The following is a 13,805-nucleotide window of genomic DNA, read 5'->3' as shown; positions in this document are numbered from 1 at the left end:
ACCACTTTGATCTAATGACACTGATTATTTTGTGTGTTGTTTTATTGATGACATGTTAGCGGAAAATCCCAAGGAATGTTAACAACATTACAAAGGAAAATAGTATTCTTATAGAAACAATATGGTAATAAACTGCCCTTCCAGCTTTCCCTGTCTTTCTACTACCATAACCCTTCTTCTTAGCACTGATTGGTCAGTTTATAGAGCCATCCTTTGATATAAGGCTAGCACAGCACACTCAAGGTAAAATAAATCCTTAACCTAATAAAGAACTGAAGCAAATGCAGAATTCAACAGAGATGGCCTGGAGGACCTACAGTTACATTATAATTTGCCTAGTGACGTATGCCACGAGTTTACCCTTAACCGTAAGTAGGAGATTAATGCTTTCTGTAATTCTTTTTGATTGATGTGAAAAGATTCATAGAGATGAATGGGATGCTATTATTCTTATTATTATTAGATGAGCTAATTATAAAGTAAAAGATGTTGGTTCAGTGCTGCAATGTTTCAGTCCTGACCTTCTTCAGACTGCCAGCTGGGGCAAAAGTGTTGCTGTAATAAACTATACCTTCTCATTATATATGGCATCAGTCTATTGTTATAATAAAAATAATAAAAGTCCTTTGGGGAGCAGTCCATTTGGCTTACTGTTCATTTTGGTTTGATAAGCACCCCCCTACTATTTTTTTTACACACACTAAGGGGCACATTTACTAAGACACGAATCAGAACCGAATTGGAAAAATTCCGATTTGAAAACGAACATTTTGCGACTTTTTCGTATTTTTTGTGATTTTTTCGGCGTCTTTACGACTTTTCGGAAATTGTCGCGACTTTTTCGTTACCAATACGATTTGCGCGAAAAAAACGTGAGTTTTTCGTAGCCATTCTGAATGTTGCGCGAAAAGTAGCGCCTTTTTCGTAGCGTTAAAACTTAAAAGGTGCGACGTTTCGCGCAAGTTTTAACGCTATGAAAAATCACCAGATTTTGCGCAACTTTCGGAATGGCTACGAAAAACTCGCGTTTTTTTGCACAAATTGTATTAGTAACGAAAAAGTCGCGACAATTTTCCGAAAAAATCGCAAAATACCGATCATTACGAATAAAACGCAATCGGACGCATTCGGCCCGTTCGTGGGTTAGTAAATGTGCCCCTTAGTGATAGAGATAAATATATTTACATTCAGGAAAGATTTTGCTTCAGTCTTCATTTTAATGGGTTACCCCATAATCAGCTCACCTTCTGAGGGTTTAAAGTAGGTGTTGACCATTACACATGATTTAAACCCCCCTGATAGGAAGGACATCATAGGAGTTTGCTATCTTATAGTTTATTATAAAAAAAACGATAATCTCTATGAGAATATTTGGAAGATATACAGTCTTCTCACTGTATTAGAGACTGGCGCAATAGGGGCAAGAATTCCTGCAGCACGATGTTTGTATCCATGTGATGGGTCGGCACAGTAGCCACAGTTGTGTAGTATGTCAGGGGGGTGAAGACACACAGAGCTACTAGTAGCAGCTACTTTTTCATGGCTGCTAAGCACCAGAAAATACTCTGCCATAGACAATACTGAGAATTGCCTCTGCTAAAACACACGTAGAGACAATTATCAGTAAATGATCAGCATTGTCTATTTAAGTAGCCACGACAAGTAGCTGCTACTAGTAGCTCCGTGTGTCTTCACCCTTATTTATTACCTCTGAGACACAGCCTTTTCCCTTGAATAATTGCCATAGGCCACTGAGTTCTATTAGTCAGTGCTATATTCATAAGGGGTGGGGGGCACATAGAAGTCCCCCTACCACCACCTACCTATCCTCTTACTTGTGCATCAATAAGTCACACTAGATAGGGGATGCAGGCCACAACAGGGCTCTATCCTTGCTGCCTGACTGGAGTTCAAACTGTTACCTGTTTGTTAGGGCCCTCTTACCCTTTCCAGTGGTTTTAATGGCAGTCTAGAAAGATAAAGCAGAGAGACTCTAAATAGAAAGAATAACAGGGAAAATGTAACCTCACAATTAATAAGTATTTTTACCCGAGTCACTGATCCTGACAACCAGATTACAGTTTATATTCAAGGCTAAAAAAAATGGGGGAAAAAATCTTTCTCTTCTGAAAATTTGGATTACAATTGCATGTTGCCCTGCTATGTACGTTCTATATTTTTTCTATATAAGAATATAATCTCATAAAACTGATTATTTTTACTGGAACATCATATAGTAATATATATTCATACACTTATATTAATTGTTTTAAAAACCTTGACATACTGCTACCTGTGTACATCCATTTAAAACCAAATCTTCTTCTTGCAGACGTTAGAAAAGCCTCTGGAGAGCGGTAAGCAGAGTGCATTTAATGCTTATTGTTACTGCATTTGCCTGTTTATCTTGTAGCCATTGTTAGGTTGCTGATTTGAGGAGGTTAAACAAAGTACATTAGCAAGTGAATCCCCGGGGTTGTGGTCATTGCTAGGATTTCAATTCTAAATCTGCAATATTTTCTGAGGACTTCCAGAACCAGCAGAATACTGGCCTGTCTATGGGCCAAAGTCTCCCTGACAAGTATATGGCTGCTGGAAAAATTCTGATGGGCAGGGCTGTATCAGGGCTGTATCAGGATAAGCACAGCCCCCTGCATGGCCAAGCGAGGCAGAAAATCTGCTTGTTTGACAAACAAAAATTAATTAATTTGCCATTGTTTGACATTCACAAGCCAACTTGTCTATTATCCCAGCAATTAACCTGGGGCCTCAAAATCTGGATATTGTGCAATTAACTTTTACACATATTATTATGTGTTATTTGTATTTGTATGTATATCTTTATTTATAAAGCGATCCTTATATAGGCAGCGCTGTACAGTAGAATACATTAATACAAACAGGGGGGTTATTAATATAATAATAGATAAATACAAAGTATAATAATATATACAAATACATACAAGATACAGTTGCAATAAGTTAAGAGTCAAAGACACAAGAGGATGGAGGTCCCTGCCCCGTAGAGCTTACAATCTATATGGGAGGGTAACTTACAGATACAAATAAGCAAATACAGTTCTGTAGGTTACAGTGGGTGACACTGCAATATAAGTGCTAGTTCCCAGATATATTATAGTATCCAGGTATGGAATCCCTTATCCAGAAAGTTCCGAATTATGGAAAGGCCATCTCCCATAGACTCCATTATAAGCAAATAATTCTAATTTCCTTATTGGAGGCAAAACAAGCCTATTGGGTTTATTCAATATTTAAATGATTTTCAGCAGACTTAAGTTGTGGAGATCCAAATTATGGAAAGATCCCTTATTCGGAAAACCCCAGGTCCCGAGCATTCTGAATAACTGGTCACATACCTATATGTATATAAATCTGCACATTTGGATGATAGTCCGGACAAGCAAATCTTAAGAAGCTAGTGTCATAAATAAAGACTTTTTAGATCTCATCAGTGCAAGAGCAACCAAACAGATAAAGGCCAAAAGAAGCCCAAAAGCTTTTCCGAATACAGATATAAGATCTGTTGTCCAGAAGGCAATAGCGCTCTGATTCTGATTTAAAAATCTGATTTTTGGTTCTTTAAGGGGAATATTTATCATGCTGTGTAAAAAGTGGAGTGAAGCATTACTGGTGATGTTGCCCAAGGCATCCAATCAGTAATCAGATTTCACCAGTTAGAAATCCAAAGCAAAGCATCTGATTGGCTGCTATGAGCAACATCGCCAGTAATGTTTCACTCCATTATTTACACAGCATGATAAATATACCCCTAAGTTAGCAGAAGCGGCACTGTTTTATGTGTTTGCTTAGGAAGTTATCTTAGTTTTAATTTGTGCGAGACACAATAGTCAATTTATATTTGTTCTTTTAAATCAACAGATGATCATCAAGAAACACACAAACCAAATGATGCTGATATTTTCACCCAAATCATTGCATCCAATGAAGGTAAGATAAAGAAATCCCATAGACCACCGCTGTTCAACTGGTTGTACCTCTCCCATGGGAGTCTGGTCACTTGGGCTCCAGTCTCCTATTTAAGTTTTTTCCCTTAAAGGGGTTGTTGACCTTGAAATTAACTTTGTACATGATGTACATTGCTATGCCGAGACAATTTGCAACTGGTTTTCATTTTTTGAATTTTTTGTAATTTTTCAGACATTTCTCTTTTTGTTTAGCAGCTCTCTAGTTTGGAATTTTAGCAGCTGTCTGGTTGCTAGGGTCTTGTTTGCCTTAGCAACCAGGCAGTGGTGTGAATGAGAGACAGAAATATGAAGTATGAAGACGGACTAAAGAAGAAATAAAAAGTAACATTAAAAATTGCCAATTGCCATGTCATAGCCCCATCCCTGTGATGTCACCGTCTCCACATCATGACATCGCCGCCCGTCCCCCTACCAGCTTTTGGCAGGGGTAAAGGTAGCAACCCAACTTACGTTAATTAGTGGAATTACCAAGAAAGCTTAGCAAAGAAAAGAAACAAACAAAAAATAAATAAATACATTTTATGGAATATAGATATATATTATAGTCAGATGGGGATATATATTGCTACCAACAGCTTCACTTGCTGTAGGAGACGTCAGTAAACCCCAGTTTGCCTATATATAAAGCATTAGCAGCTGTTGACTTGTGTTGCAAGTAATTGTGTCCATTGTTGGTTTCAGGTATTGATCAGCTCTTGCTGCAGGGGGACATAGCCATCCGTGTTGTCCGCAGTTCCTTACAGTGTGATAACTGCAAGTGGGACATATCCAGTAATGGCAAAGTCCCAGTTCCTTTTACTGTGTCCCCTGGTTACAGTAAGTGCGTCATATCTCTCGCTGCTTGTTTTAATTAAAGTAGAATTCACAATATTTGTTAAAGGCCGATTTTGTACAATCTTTCTTTTCCTGTTTATAGCTAAAAGCCAGCTCGCCCTGATAACTGCCGCCATGCAGGAGTTTGAAACTCTGACTTGTGTGGATTTTGTTCCCAAGACTAATGAGAAGAATGTCATCAATATAAATAATGGAAATGGGTGAGATATCCTTCTTAGATAGATAGATAGATAGATAGATAGATATGAGAAATTATAGATAGATAGATAGATAGATAGATAGATATAGATAGACAGAAAGATATGAGAGATGATGATAGATAGATAGATAGATAGATAGATAGAGGGATAGACAGACAGACAGATAGTTAGATGATAGATAGATAGATAGATAAATAGATAGAGGGATAGACAGACAGATAGATAGATAGATAGATAGATAGATAGATAGACAGACAGACAGATAGATAGATAGATAGATAGATGATAGATAAATAGATAGATAGATAGAGGGATAGACAGATAGATAGATAGATAGATAGATAGATAGATGATAGATAGATAGATAGATAGATCCATTGATATATAGATATGAGAAATGATAGATAGATAGATAGATAGATAGATATAGATAGACAGACAGATGATAGACAGATAGATATGAGAGATGATGATGATGATAGATAGATAGATGATATAGATATATAGATAGATATAGATAGACAGATAGATAGATACATAGATAGATAGATAGATGATAGATAGAGGGATAGACAGACAGATAAATAGATAGATAGATAGATCAATTGATATATAGATGAGAAATTATAGATATATAGATATAGATAGACAGACAGATAGATAAATAGATAGATAGATAGATAGATAGATGGATAGATAGAGGGATAGACAGACAGACAGACAGAAATTATAGATAGATATAGGCAGATATAGATAGATAGATAGATATAGACAGACAGACAGATAGATAGAGGGATAGACAGACGATAGATAGATAGATATGCGAGATGATAGATAGATAGATAGATAGATAGATAGATAGATCAATTGATACATAGATATGAGAGATCATAGATAGACAGACAGTTGATAGATAGATAGATATGAGAGATGATGATGATGATGATGATAGATAGATCAGATTTTTCCTTTCAAAGGAAGACTAGTAAATGCTACCTGTTGACTGATTGGTTCTCCTGGGGAGAAGATTGCACCTATTACATGTCTGTGTATATTAAAACAACACACACTCCCTTGTTGGGAATAATTAGCTCTTCCTCGGGATTGCCCCTTGTATCCCCCCCCCTTAAACCTTACAATTTTGTATACATATAATAAACCATTTTTCAAGCAAATCATCTATATATTACAATTAATTTGACATCGCTATATGTGCATGGAAAAATATTCAAATGTGTCACATGGAGGGGCTTCTATATACCTGTTTCCTGATGTTTCTAGATGTTGGTCCTACATTGGAAGGAGTGGTGGAGTTCAGCAAGTGTCTCTGTCAAAGCAAAGCTGCATGGTCAAAGGGATTATTCAACATGAGCTTAATCACGTTCTGGGATTTGTACACGAGCATGTTAGATCCGATCGGGATCAGTATGTCAACGTGGTGAAGAAAAATATATTACCAGGTGATCTATCAATGTTTCTCATGTGTGCACTGTAATACATGTAACAAATGTTGCAAAATGTTCCCTAGATCTAGGAACCTTAAAGAGAGTAGCAGTAAAAGAGAGCCCCTGGGCTAAAAGCCTCATATAAGCAGCCTAAAACTGCAAATATGTCAGGAACAACTTAAAATAGAGAATGTATGTAAATTGCAAAAGTGCTCAGAGGAGCACTCTGAATCATTTTACATTATTTTCTATTTAGGTTTATAGTAAATTCCCTTGGAATATCACTATCACTTGCCAAACTCCAGTCTAATGTTACCTGTCATAGCGATCCACTCCACTTTAATGCAGGGGGTGACTTTAAAGAGGTGGCTTGGCCCCAATGTTTTTTTTTTTCAACAGGACCTTTTTAGTTATGATCCATTTGACCAGAAGTATTACTGGAATTATATTTGTGTCGCTGACTCCTCAGTTGGTTATGTTAATGTCTCCATAATAGGGGCACTTAGTGGGTAATGCAATAAAAGCTGACAAATTTGACCAGGTCTAGTAACCCATGGCGACCAATCCGGTGATTGTTTTCAAACCACTGGCCAGTAAATGTTTTTTTCTGATGGGTTGCTCAACTGGTAGCAAAATTTCTACGCCTTAATATAAAACCAGGGTGTGTAATGTCCAAATCCACAACAATACTTTTTAAACTCATACATAAATCTGACTATATTCTTTATTCTTACTCCTGATTTGCTATGACTGCATCTATATTACATTACTCACATGTTCAATTCTTCTTTAAGATTCTCTGGGTAACTTTGATATCGCGGTGACCAATAATCTGGGACTCCCTTATGACTATTACTCGGTGATGCATTATCCAAGGTTAGTATGCAAGAGCTTTGTAGCTTTCATACAACAAACCTGAATTTGTGTGTATCGTTAGTTCATTTCATCACCAATAAATTTGCCCATGGGCAGTAACCCATGGAAACCAAATTGTTGCATTCATTGTTCTACCTGCAGCTGGCCAATTGCTGATTGGTTGCTATGGGTTACTGCCCATATGCAGATTTGCTCACTGTTGATAAATAAGCCCCACAGTTACAGTTGGAAGGGAAGGCAATGATGGTAATGATACTGCCATGAAAAATAGGCTCAGCCACTTACAGTTTCTAAATAACAGGGCAATATAATAATAAAAGTGACGTTTGCTAAGAGTCTAGTAACCCATAGCAACCAGACAATGAGCTGTTTACTTTCAAATGCTACCTGCTGTTTGATTGCTGTGGGATACTACCTGTAGTTCTGGAGCAAACATGGCACCCATAGATTCATATGCCTATGTATTTACACAGTGTTTTTTTTTAAAGAAAAGATACTAGTACTCCTTTCCCTTTTATTGTATGGTAGATGTTATCTAGGGGGAAGTAGAACCAACCATATTTTTGGTGTCCCCTGATTGAATTAGACTATCAGATCCCAGCACCACTATGGCCAAAGCCAACCATACATGGGTCAATCTACTCATTGGTGTATTTTTTCCTGATTTGGTCTCCTGGGTAGTGGCCTTAACCAGCTGTTTGATTCCGGGTCAGCGATCAGATAATATAGTGGCCTGTTGGTAGAAGACTGAATTCATGGTCTGATGTGGTCTTAGGCTACTGAAAACTAATTTTCCAGCCTATCCGGCCGCTCTCTGACCAAGCTCTAATCAGATACTGAGTGACTGGTTATCCTGCACACAAACCAATTAACTGTCGACTTGGCAATGAGTATCATTATCATAGTATTGTATACAAATGTGCCCTTATGAACAGTAATAACCAAAACTTGTGTCACCCAATGAATTATAGCCCAATCAATGCTAAATAATCAATTTTTCACCTTCAGGAATGCCTTTTCTATTTCACCCTTTCTACCTACCCTAATTACCAAGCCTGACCCTACTATTCAGATCGGACAGAGATATGGTCTGACCAACCTGGATATCGCTAAAATCAACAAGCTGTATAATTGTGGTAAGACAAATGCAATGCCTAAAACATGAGCATAACATACCTTATTGCTAAATACAATCACCATGAATAACCTGCCCTTATAAACAGCGCTTGGTGATGCCATTGGTTTTACAGGAATCATTAAAACTCATGTATTATAAAATGAATAACATTAGAATATAAGAATTCACCCCAGAGTTCCACAACCATTCAAACTGTGGCCTTTTGGTTTTATATAGTCAGGGAACATCTCAGTTACTGATATTTTACAGTAGAACAGGGGGTACATCTACATACATTCCCCTCCCCCACCACCTCTACTCATGAATTCAGCACTGCTAAAGGGAAGAGAGAAAAGCTGCACTGAGTCCTCTATTAAAAGAAACACAGGATTTCTTGTCTTCTTTTGTGTAAACATATTATTTGGTATCAGACTTCCTCTCTCAGTAAAATCCTTCATTCCTGGGGCCTGAGTCTGCACAGCTTTCTCTTCTCTCCTGCTCTCCCTCCCATAACAATTTATAAGAATTCCCTCCCCCGCCCATCAGAATGTGTAATCTGAGCTACCAACAGCTGTAGCATGGAAGATGTGAGACCAAGCTAAAATGGAAGCTGCTATCTTAAACAAACAGAGGGAGCTTCTAGGGCTGTTAGCATTCTAGGTGGCCCTAATATGGCTAATCTGTTGGCAGTAAAATGCCAAAATACCTTTCCTTCTCCTTTAATCTTAGCTCCTAGATCCTTAAACTCGATCTTTAAGTACTTCATCTACCATTAATTTTGTACCAAGATATATACCAAGACAGCTGGGTCATGCCCAGCCCCACCCAAGAATTTGTCTACTCGATCAACCCCATGCCAAACCCTAGCATTCAGGAGACAGCAAAGTGTTTGGTTGTGCTGATTACCCTATTCATTGTTAGAAAGTTACATTTCCATCTATGTTGCACAATCCATCTACCTTTTCCCCACCATTTTTTTTACTGTTACCCAAGTGGCGCCCTCACCACCCTGTGTTCTCCCCCACCCCCAGTATGATCTGAACCAGCTAGGACTTTTGCTCAGTGAGCAAGAGACTCCTTTCAAGAATGTCAAACATATTCATAAAGAGTGATACTGTATAAATAATTGACTCTGTCTTTGCCTCTCATCAGATGTCTGCAGCACATTACTCTCTGATGTGAATGGGACTCTCTTTTCCCCCAGTTATCCCTCTGCATACCCCGATAATGCAAACTGTGTCTGGCTGATCCGAATCCCATCCAACCAGGTATGCAAAATGCATCTTATCTGTGACTGAGCAATATACATTCTTTGGGAGACAATTCATCAGCTGAGTTAGAAAATGCTGTATGGGCTGAGATAGAACCAGGCACCAGCCAATCAGAACAGCAGAATGCATTCACACAGATAGATTAAATATGAGATATATGCAAACAAAGCATAAATGAATTATACAGTACCTCTATATTAAACATTATATTTTTTTCCCAGGTCTCAGTCCAGTTTATAGCATTCAGTCTCCAAACTTCTCAGAACTGTGTTTCTGATTACGTGAAGATTTACGATGGGGCCACAAGATCAGATCCAGTGCTGCTGGACAAGGCGTGTGGGTCCCTACTTTTGCCTCCAATAACAGCTTCATCTAACCTGATGCTTTTGGAGTTTGTCAGCAATGAAGGCAATACAATGACTGGCTTTGAGGCTACATACAGCACAGGTAGGTCTGCGTTATTAAATGGACCCACACATACCATGCCTATATGTAAGTTATTAGTATTTATACCTGCCAAATAGAGCCAGTTGGGCGATCATGGATTTGGTTTGTCAGTGGCGTTTGTGGGGCTGCTGCTGCCCCAATGTGCCCCCAAACCCCTTTGCTTAATGCACTTGCTTTCAGAGCAGATTGAGGTGGGCCACATCTTGGGTGCATTGGATGCTGCCATTTTCCATATAAGCATCAACTCAGTTTTTATATATGTAGGGATTTATGTAGCATGACAAGCGCACACATCTCTCTGTCCAAATAGGTGACCATATATACAATTGGGTATAATGTGTACTAAAACTGTAGTTCACAACTGTAAATAACCCCTGTTCAATTAATACAGCAATCAATAGGTACATTCATTATTTATTTTACTCAGTTTGGGAGCTATTAAATGCCAATATAATGAATGTTGTAACACCAGCGCCACCTGCTGTCAGTTCCTGTAACTGTACAGTCAGAGAGATATACCTTCAGAAGGAAAACAGAGAAGTGTCCTAATATTGCTCTGCTTGGGAATGAAATGGGAAAGGGCATCTGAAGCTTTTTTAAGGTTTACTTATCCTTTAAGCAATTGCATCTTTGCAGATAAAACAGTTTCCTACTTATTTATAATTTATAAAAATCAATATTTCTACATTTCAAGAACCAATAATCTGGAAACATCTGAGAAATAGGCAACTGACTGATATATTCTAGGTCAATCTTTTATTTTTCTATGACTGATAAATGTTGCATTTTGTTTAGTGAGCTGTGGAGGAACCTACACCAGCCAATCAAATAGCTTCAGTTCTCCTGGATATCCTGTTGCGTACCCACCATTAACCACCTGCATATGGTCTATTTATGCCCCTGTAGGATTCAAGGTAACTGTAATATAAGCAAATATCTATCTATATGCCTATTGGTAGCTTTTCTTGGTGTCTGCCTGTCACTTTATCTACATCTGTCTCTATATCTGTCTCTGTTTATATCTCTCTCTCACCTTTACAGATTGTACTAACGATTAATAAAATTGACGTGGAATATGGGCTCCTATGCATGTACGACAGCCTTACTATTTATGATGGGTACAACACCACTGCTCCAATCCTGAGATGCGCATGTGGGAACACTGCTGTTCCAAACCAGATTTCCAGAGGCAGATCCATGCTCTTGGTGTTTAGCAGTGATATTTCCGTTCAAAAGAAAGGGTTCCAGGCTTCATACACTTTAAGTGAGTATTTTGGGCTTTTATATCATATGGTCATGTAGTTGCCACAGTTCTGCTTCTCAATGCAACTTGTATCCCAGTTTCTATACTTGCATTGCACCTTAGTTATTATACTTGCATTGCACCTTAGTTATTATACCTATAATTCACCCTAGATACTATACCTACATTGCACCCTAGTTACTATACCTACATTGCACCCTAGTTACTATACCTACATTGCACCCTAGTTACTATACCTGCATTGCAGCTTAGTTACTATACCTACATTGCACCCTTGTTGCTATACCTACATTGCACCCTAGTTACTATACCTACATTGCACCCTAGTTGCTATATCTACATTCCACTCTAGTAACTATACGTACATTGCACCATAGTTATAACATCTACATTGCACCCTAGTTACTATACCTGCATTGCAGCTTAGTTACTATACCTACATTGCACCCTAGTTACTATACCTGCATTGCAGCTTAGTTACTATACCTACATTGCACCCTAGTTGCTATACCTACATTGCACTCTAGTAACTATATGTACATTGCACCATAGTTATAACATCTACATTGCACCCTAGTTACTATACCTGCATTGCAGCTTAGTTACTATACCTACATTGCACCCTAGTTACTATACCTGCATTGCACCCTAGTTTCTATACCTACATTGCACCCTAGTTTCTATACCTACATTGCGCTCTAGTTACTATACGCACATTGCACCCTAGTTATTATACGTACATTGCACCCTAGTTATTATATCTACATTGCACCCTACTTATTTTACCTACATTGCACCCTACTTATTTTACCTACATTGCATTCTAGTTACTATACCTGCACTGTGTCCCAGTTACTAAATCTGCTCTGCATCCCAGTTACTAAGCCTCGCGAGTCTTTTTCGGCGATTTCCCGAAATCTCGCCGCCCCGTGTGCCATCCCACCGGCGACTTACATTGTCGCCGGTGGGATGGCAGGGGAAGGCAACTCGGGGAGATTAATCTCCCCGTGTGCCAGAGCCCTAAGAGATAGGATTGCCAGAGCATCCTGCAATAATGGAAAATATTTTTTCATGTAGTGCAGAGCTGGGCCAAGTAGTATTGTCACCCAAGGCATTAATACTTTACTTGCCTCTAACCCCCTTGCCCTCTAATGCGCCCTAGGCACGTGCCTACCTTGCCTACCCATAATACTAGCCCCAGGTTAGTGGATAGAAATAGTTGGTTTAGTCAAATTCATAAATCTGGTGTTACTGGTCATTTACTGGTGATATCAAGGGATAGAGAGAATAATGAGTAAAGGGTCTGTACTTCTCATGCTTAATCCAATACATATGGTATCATCTCCACAGTATCTGCCAACTGAAGAAGAGGAGTTTCATTAAAGGGATATTTCACAACTGAGATGAGTACCTAAGGGAACTCCCTGGATTTGTGAAGGCTTCAGAATGGAACTCATCTGTTCATATAGTAAATAAGTTGTATCTAGGGGTTGGGATAGAATAGTTAGACAGCAGGCACTGCACGTTGTTACTGTAGGGTGAATCCTGCTGGTAGCGATTGATACCAAAGCTAATGTTTCATTTTTTGGAATATTTTAGTGTGTATAAATATGTTGTAAATAAACTATTTAATTAAAGTGTCATAAATGGCCTCTGTGTGTGAATGAAGCTCCTGAAAGTGGCTGACATCCCATAATTTAAAGCAGAAGGGGAATAAAAATGGAGGCTGGGTATAGAGTGCCAATAACATTGTTTGTTCAATAAAAATATTGAATTGCTGGGACCCCAGTTCGAATCCTTATTTTGATATTGAGTAAATCAGCCCTAACATGTTGGAAACAACAGCCCTTAATCAAGTGCTAAGATGTGTCAAGGGCTATTGGCCAAAATGTATTATGTGGTGCTATTCGGGGTTAGAGCTCAACAGTGGCGCTGAGCTCTAACACCACACCTAATCATTTAGCCCTCCAAAAACTGACCACAATACAAGTGGCTTAACAATTGGTAATAGCTGAGGGGCACCAACTGCTGAGTGAATTACTCTTTTAAGCTGCCTCTAAATTCATTACTTTATCTACAGATAGCCCAAGGCACTTTCTGCCTATGATTTTACTTACATACACAATGATCATAATCACATAAAGGGTTGTTCACCTTTGAGGTAACCTTTAGTATGTTGTAGAGAGTAATATTCTGAAACAATTTGCAATCATTTTTTACTTGTGTTTTATTATTTGACTTTTTGTTTAGGAACTCTCCAGTTTGGGATTTCAGTAGATATCTGGTTGCTAGGGTTCAAATTACTGTAGCAACCAAAGAGTGGTTTGAATGAGAGACTATCATA

At 38.4% G+C, this 13,805-nt stretch overlaps 1 protein-coding gene across 1 annotated transcript; it reads left to right on the top strand.

The window, feature by feature from the left end:
• Positions 1-271: 271 nt before the first annotated feature.
• tll2l (tolloid like 2 like [provisional]) lies at positions 272-13,102 on the top strand. The gene is given in 13 exon segments (NM_001016661.2): positions 272-368; positions 2,333-2,357; positions 3,901-3,969; positions 4,689-4,823; positions 4,924-5,041; positions 6,323-6,501; positions 7,281-7,362; positions 8,371-8,498; positions 9,632-9,747; positions 9,972-10,197; positions 10,993-11,111; positions 11,239-11,461; positions 12,812-13,102. Coding segments are annotated over 13 exon segments (1,503 nt in total). The 5' UTR covers positions 272-299; the 3' UTR covers positions 12,826-13,102.
• Positions 13,103-13,805: the final 703 nt, after the last annotated feature.

The sequence above is a fragment of the Xenopus tropicalis genome, chromosome 8, assembly GCF_000004195.4.
Source record: "Xenopus tropicalis strain Nigerian chromosome 8, UCB_Xtro_10.0, whole genome shotgun sequence".
NCBI lineage: Eukaryota > Metazoa > Chordata > Amphibia > Anura > Pipidae > Xenopus > Xenopus tropicalis.
This window is presented reverse-complemented; position numbering and strand designations above follow the sequence as displayed.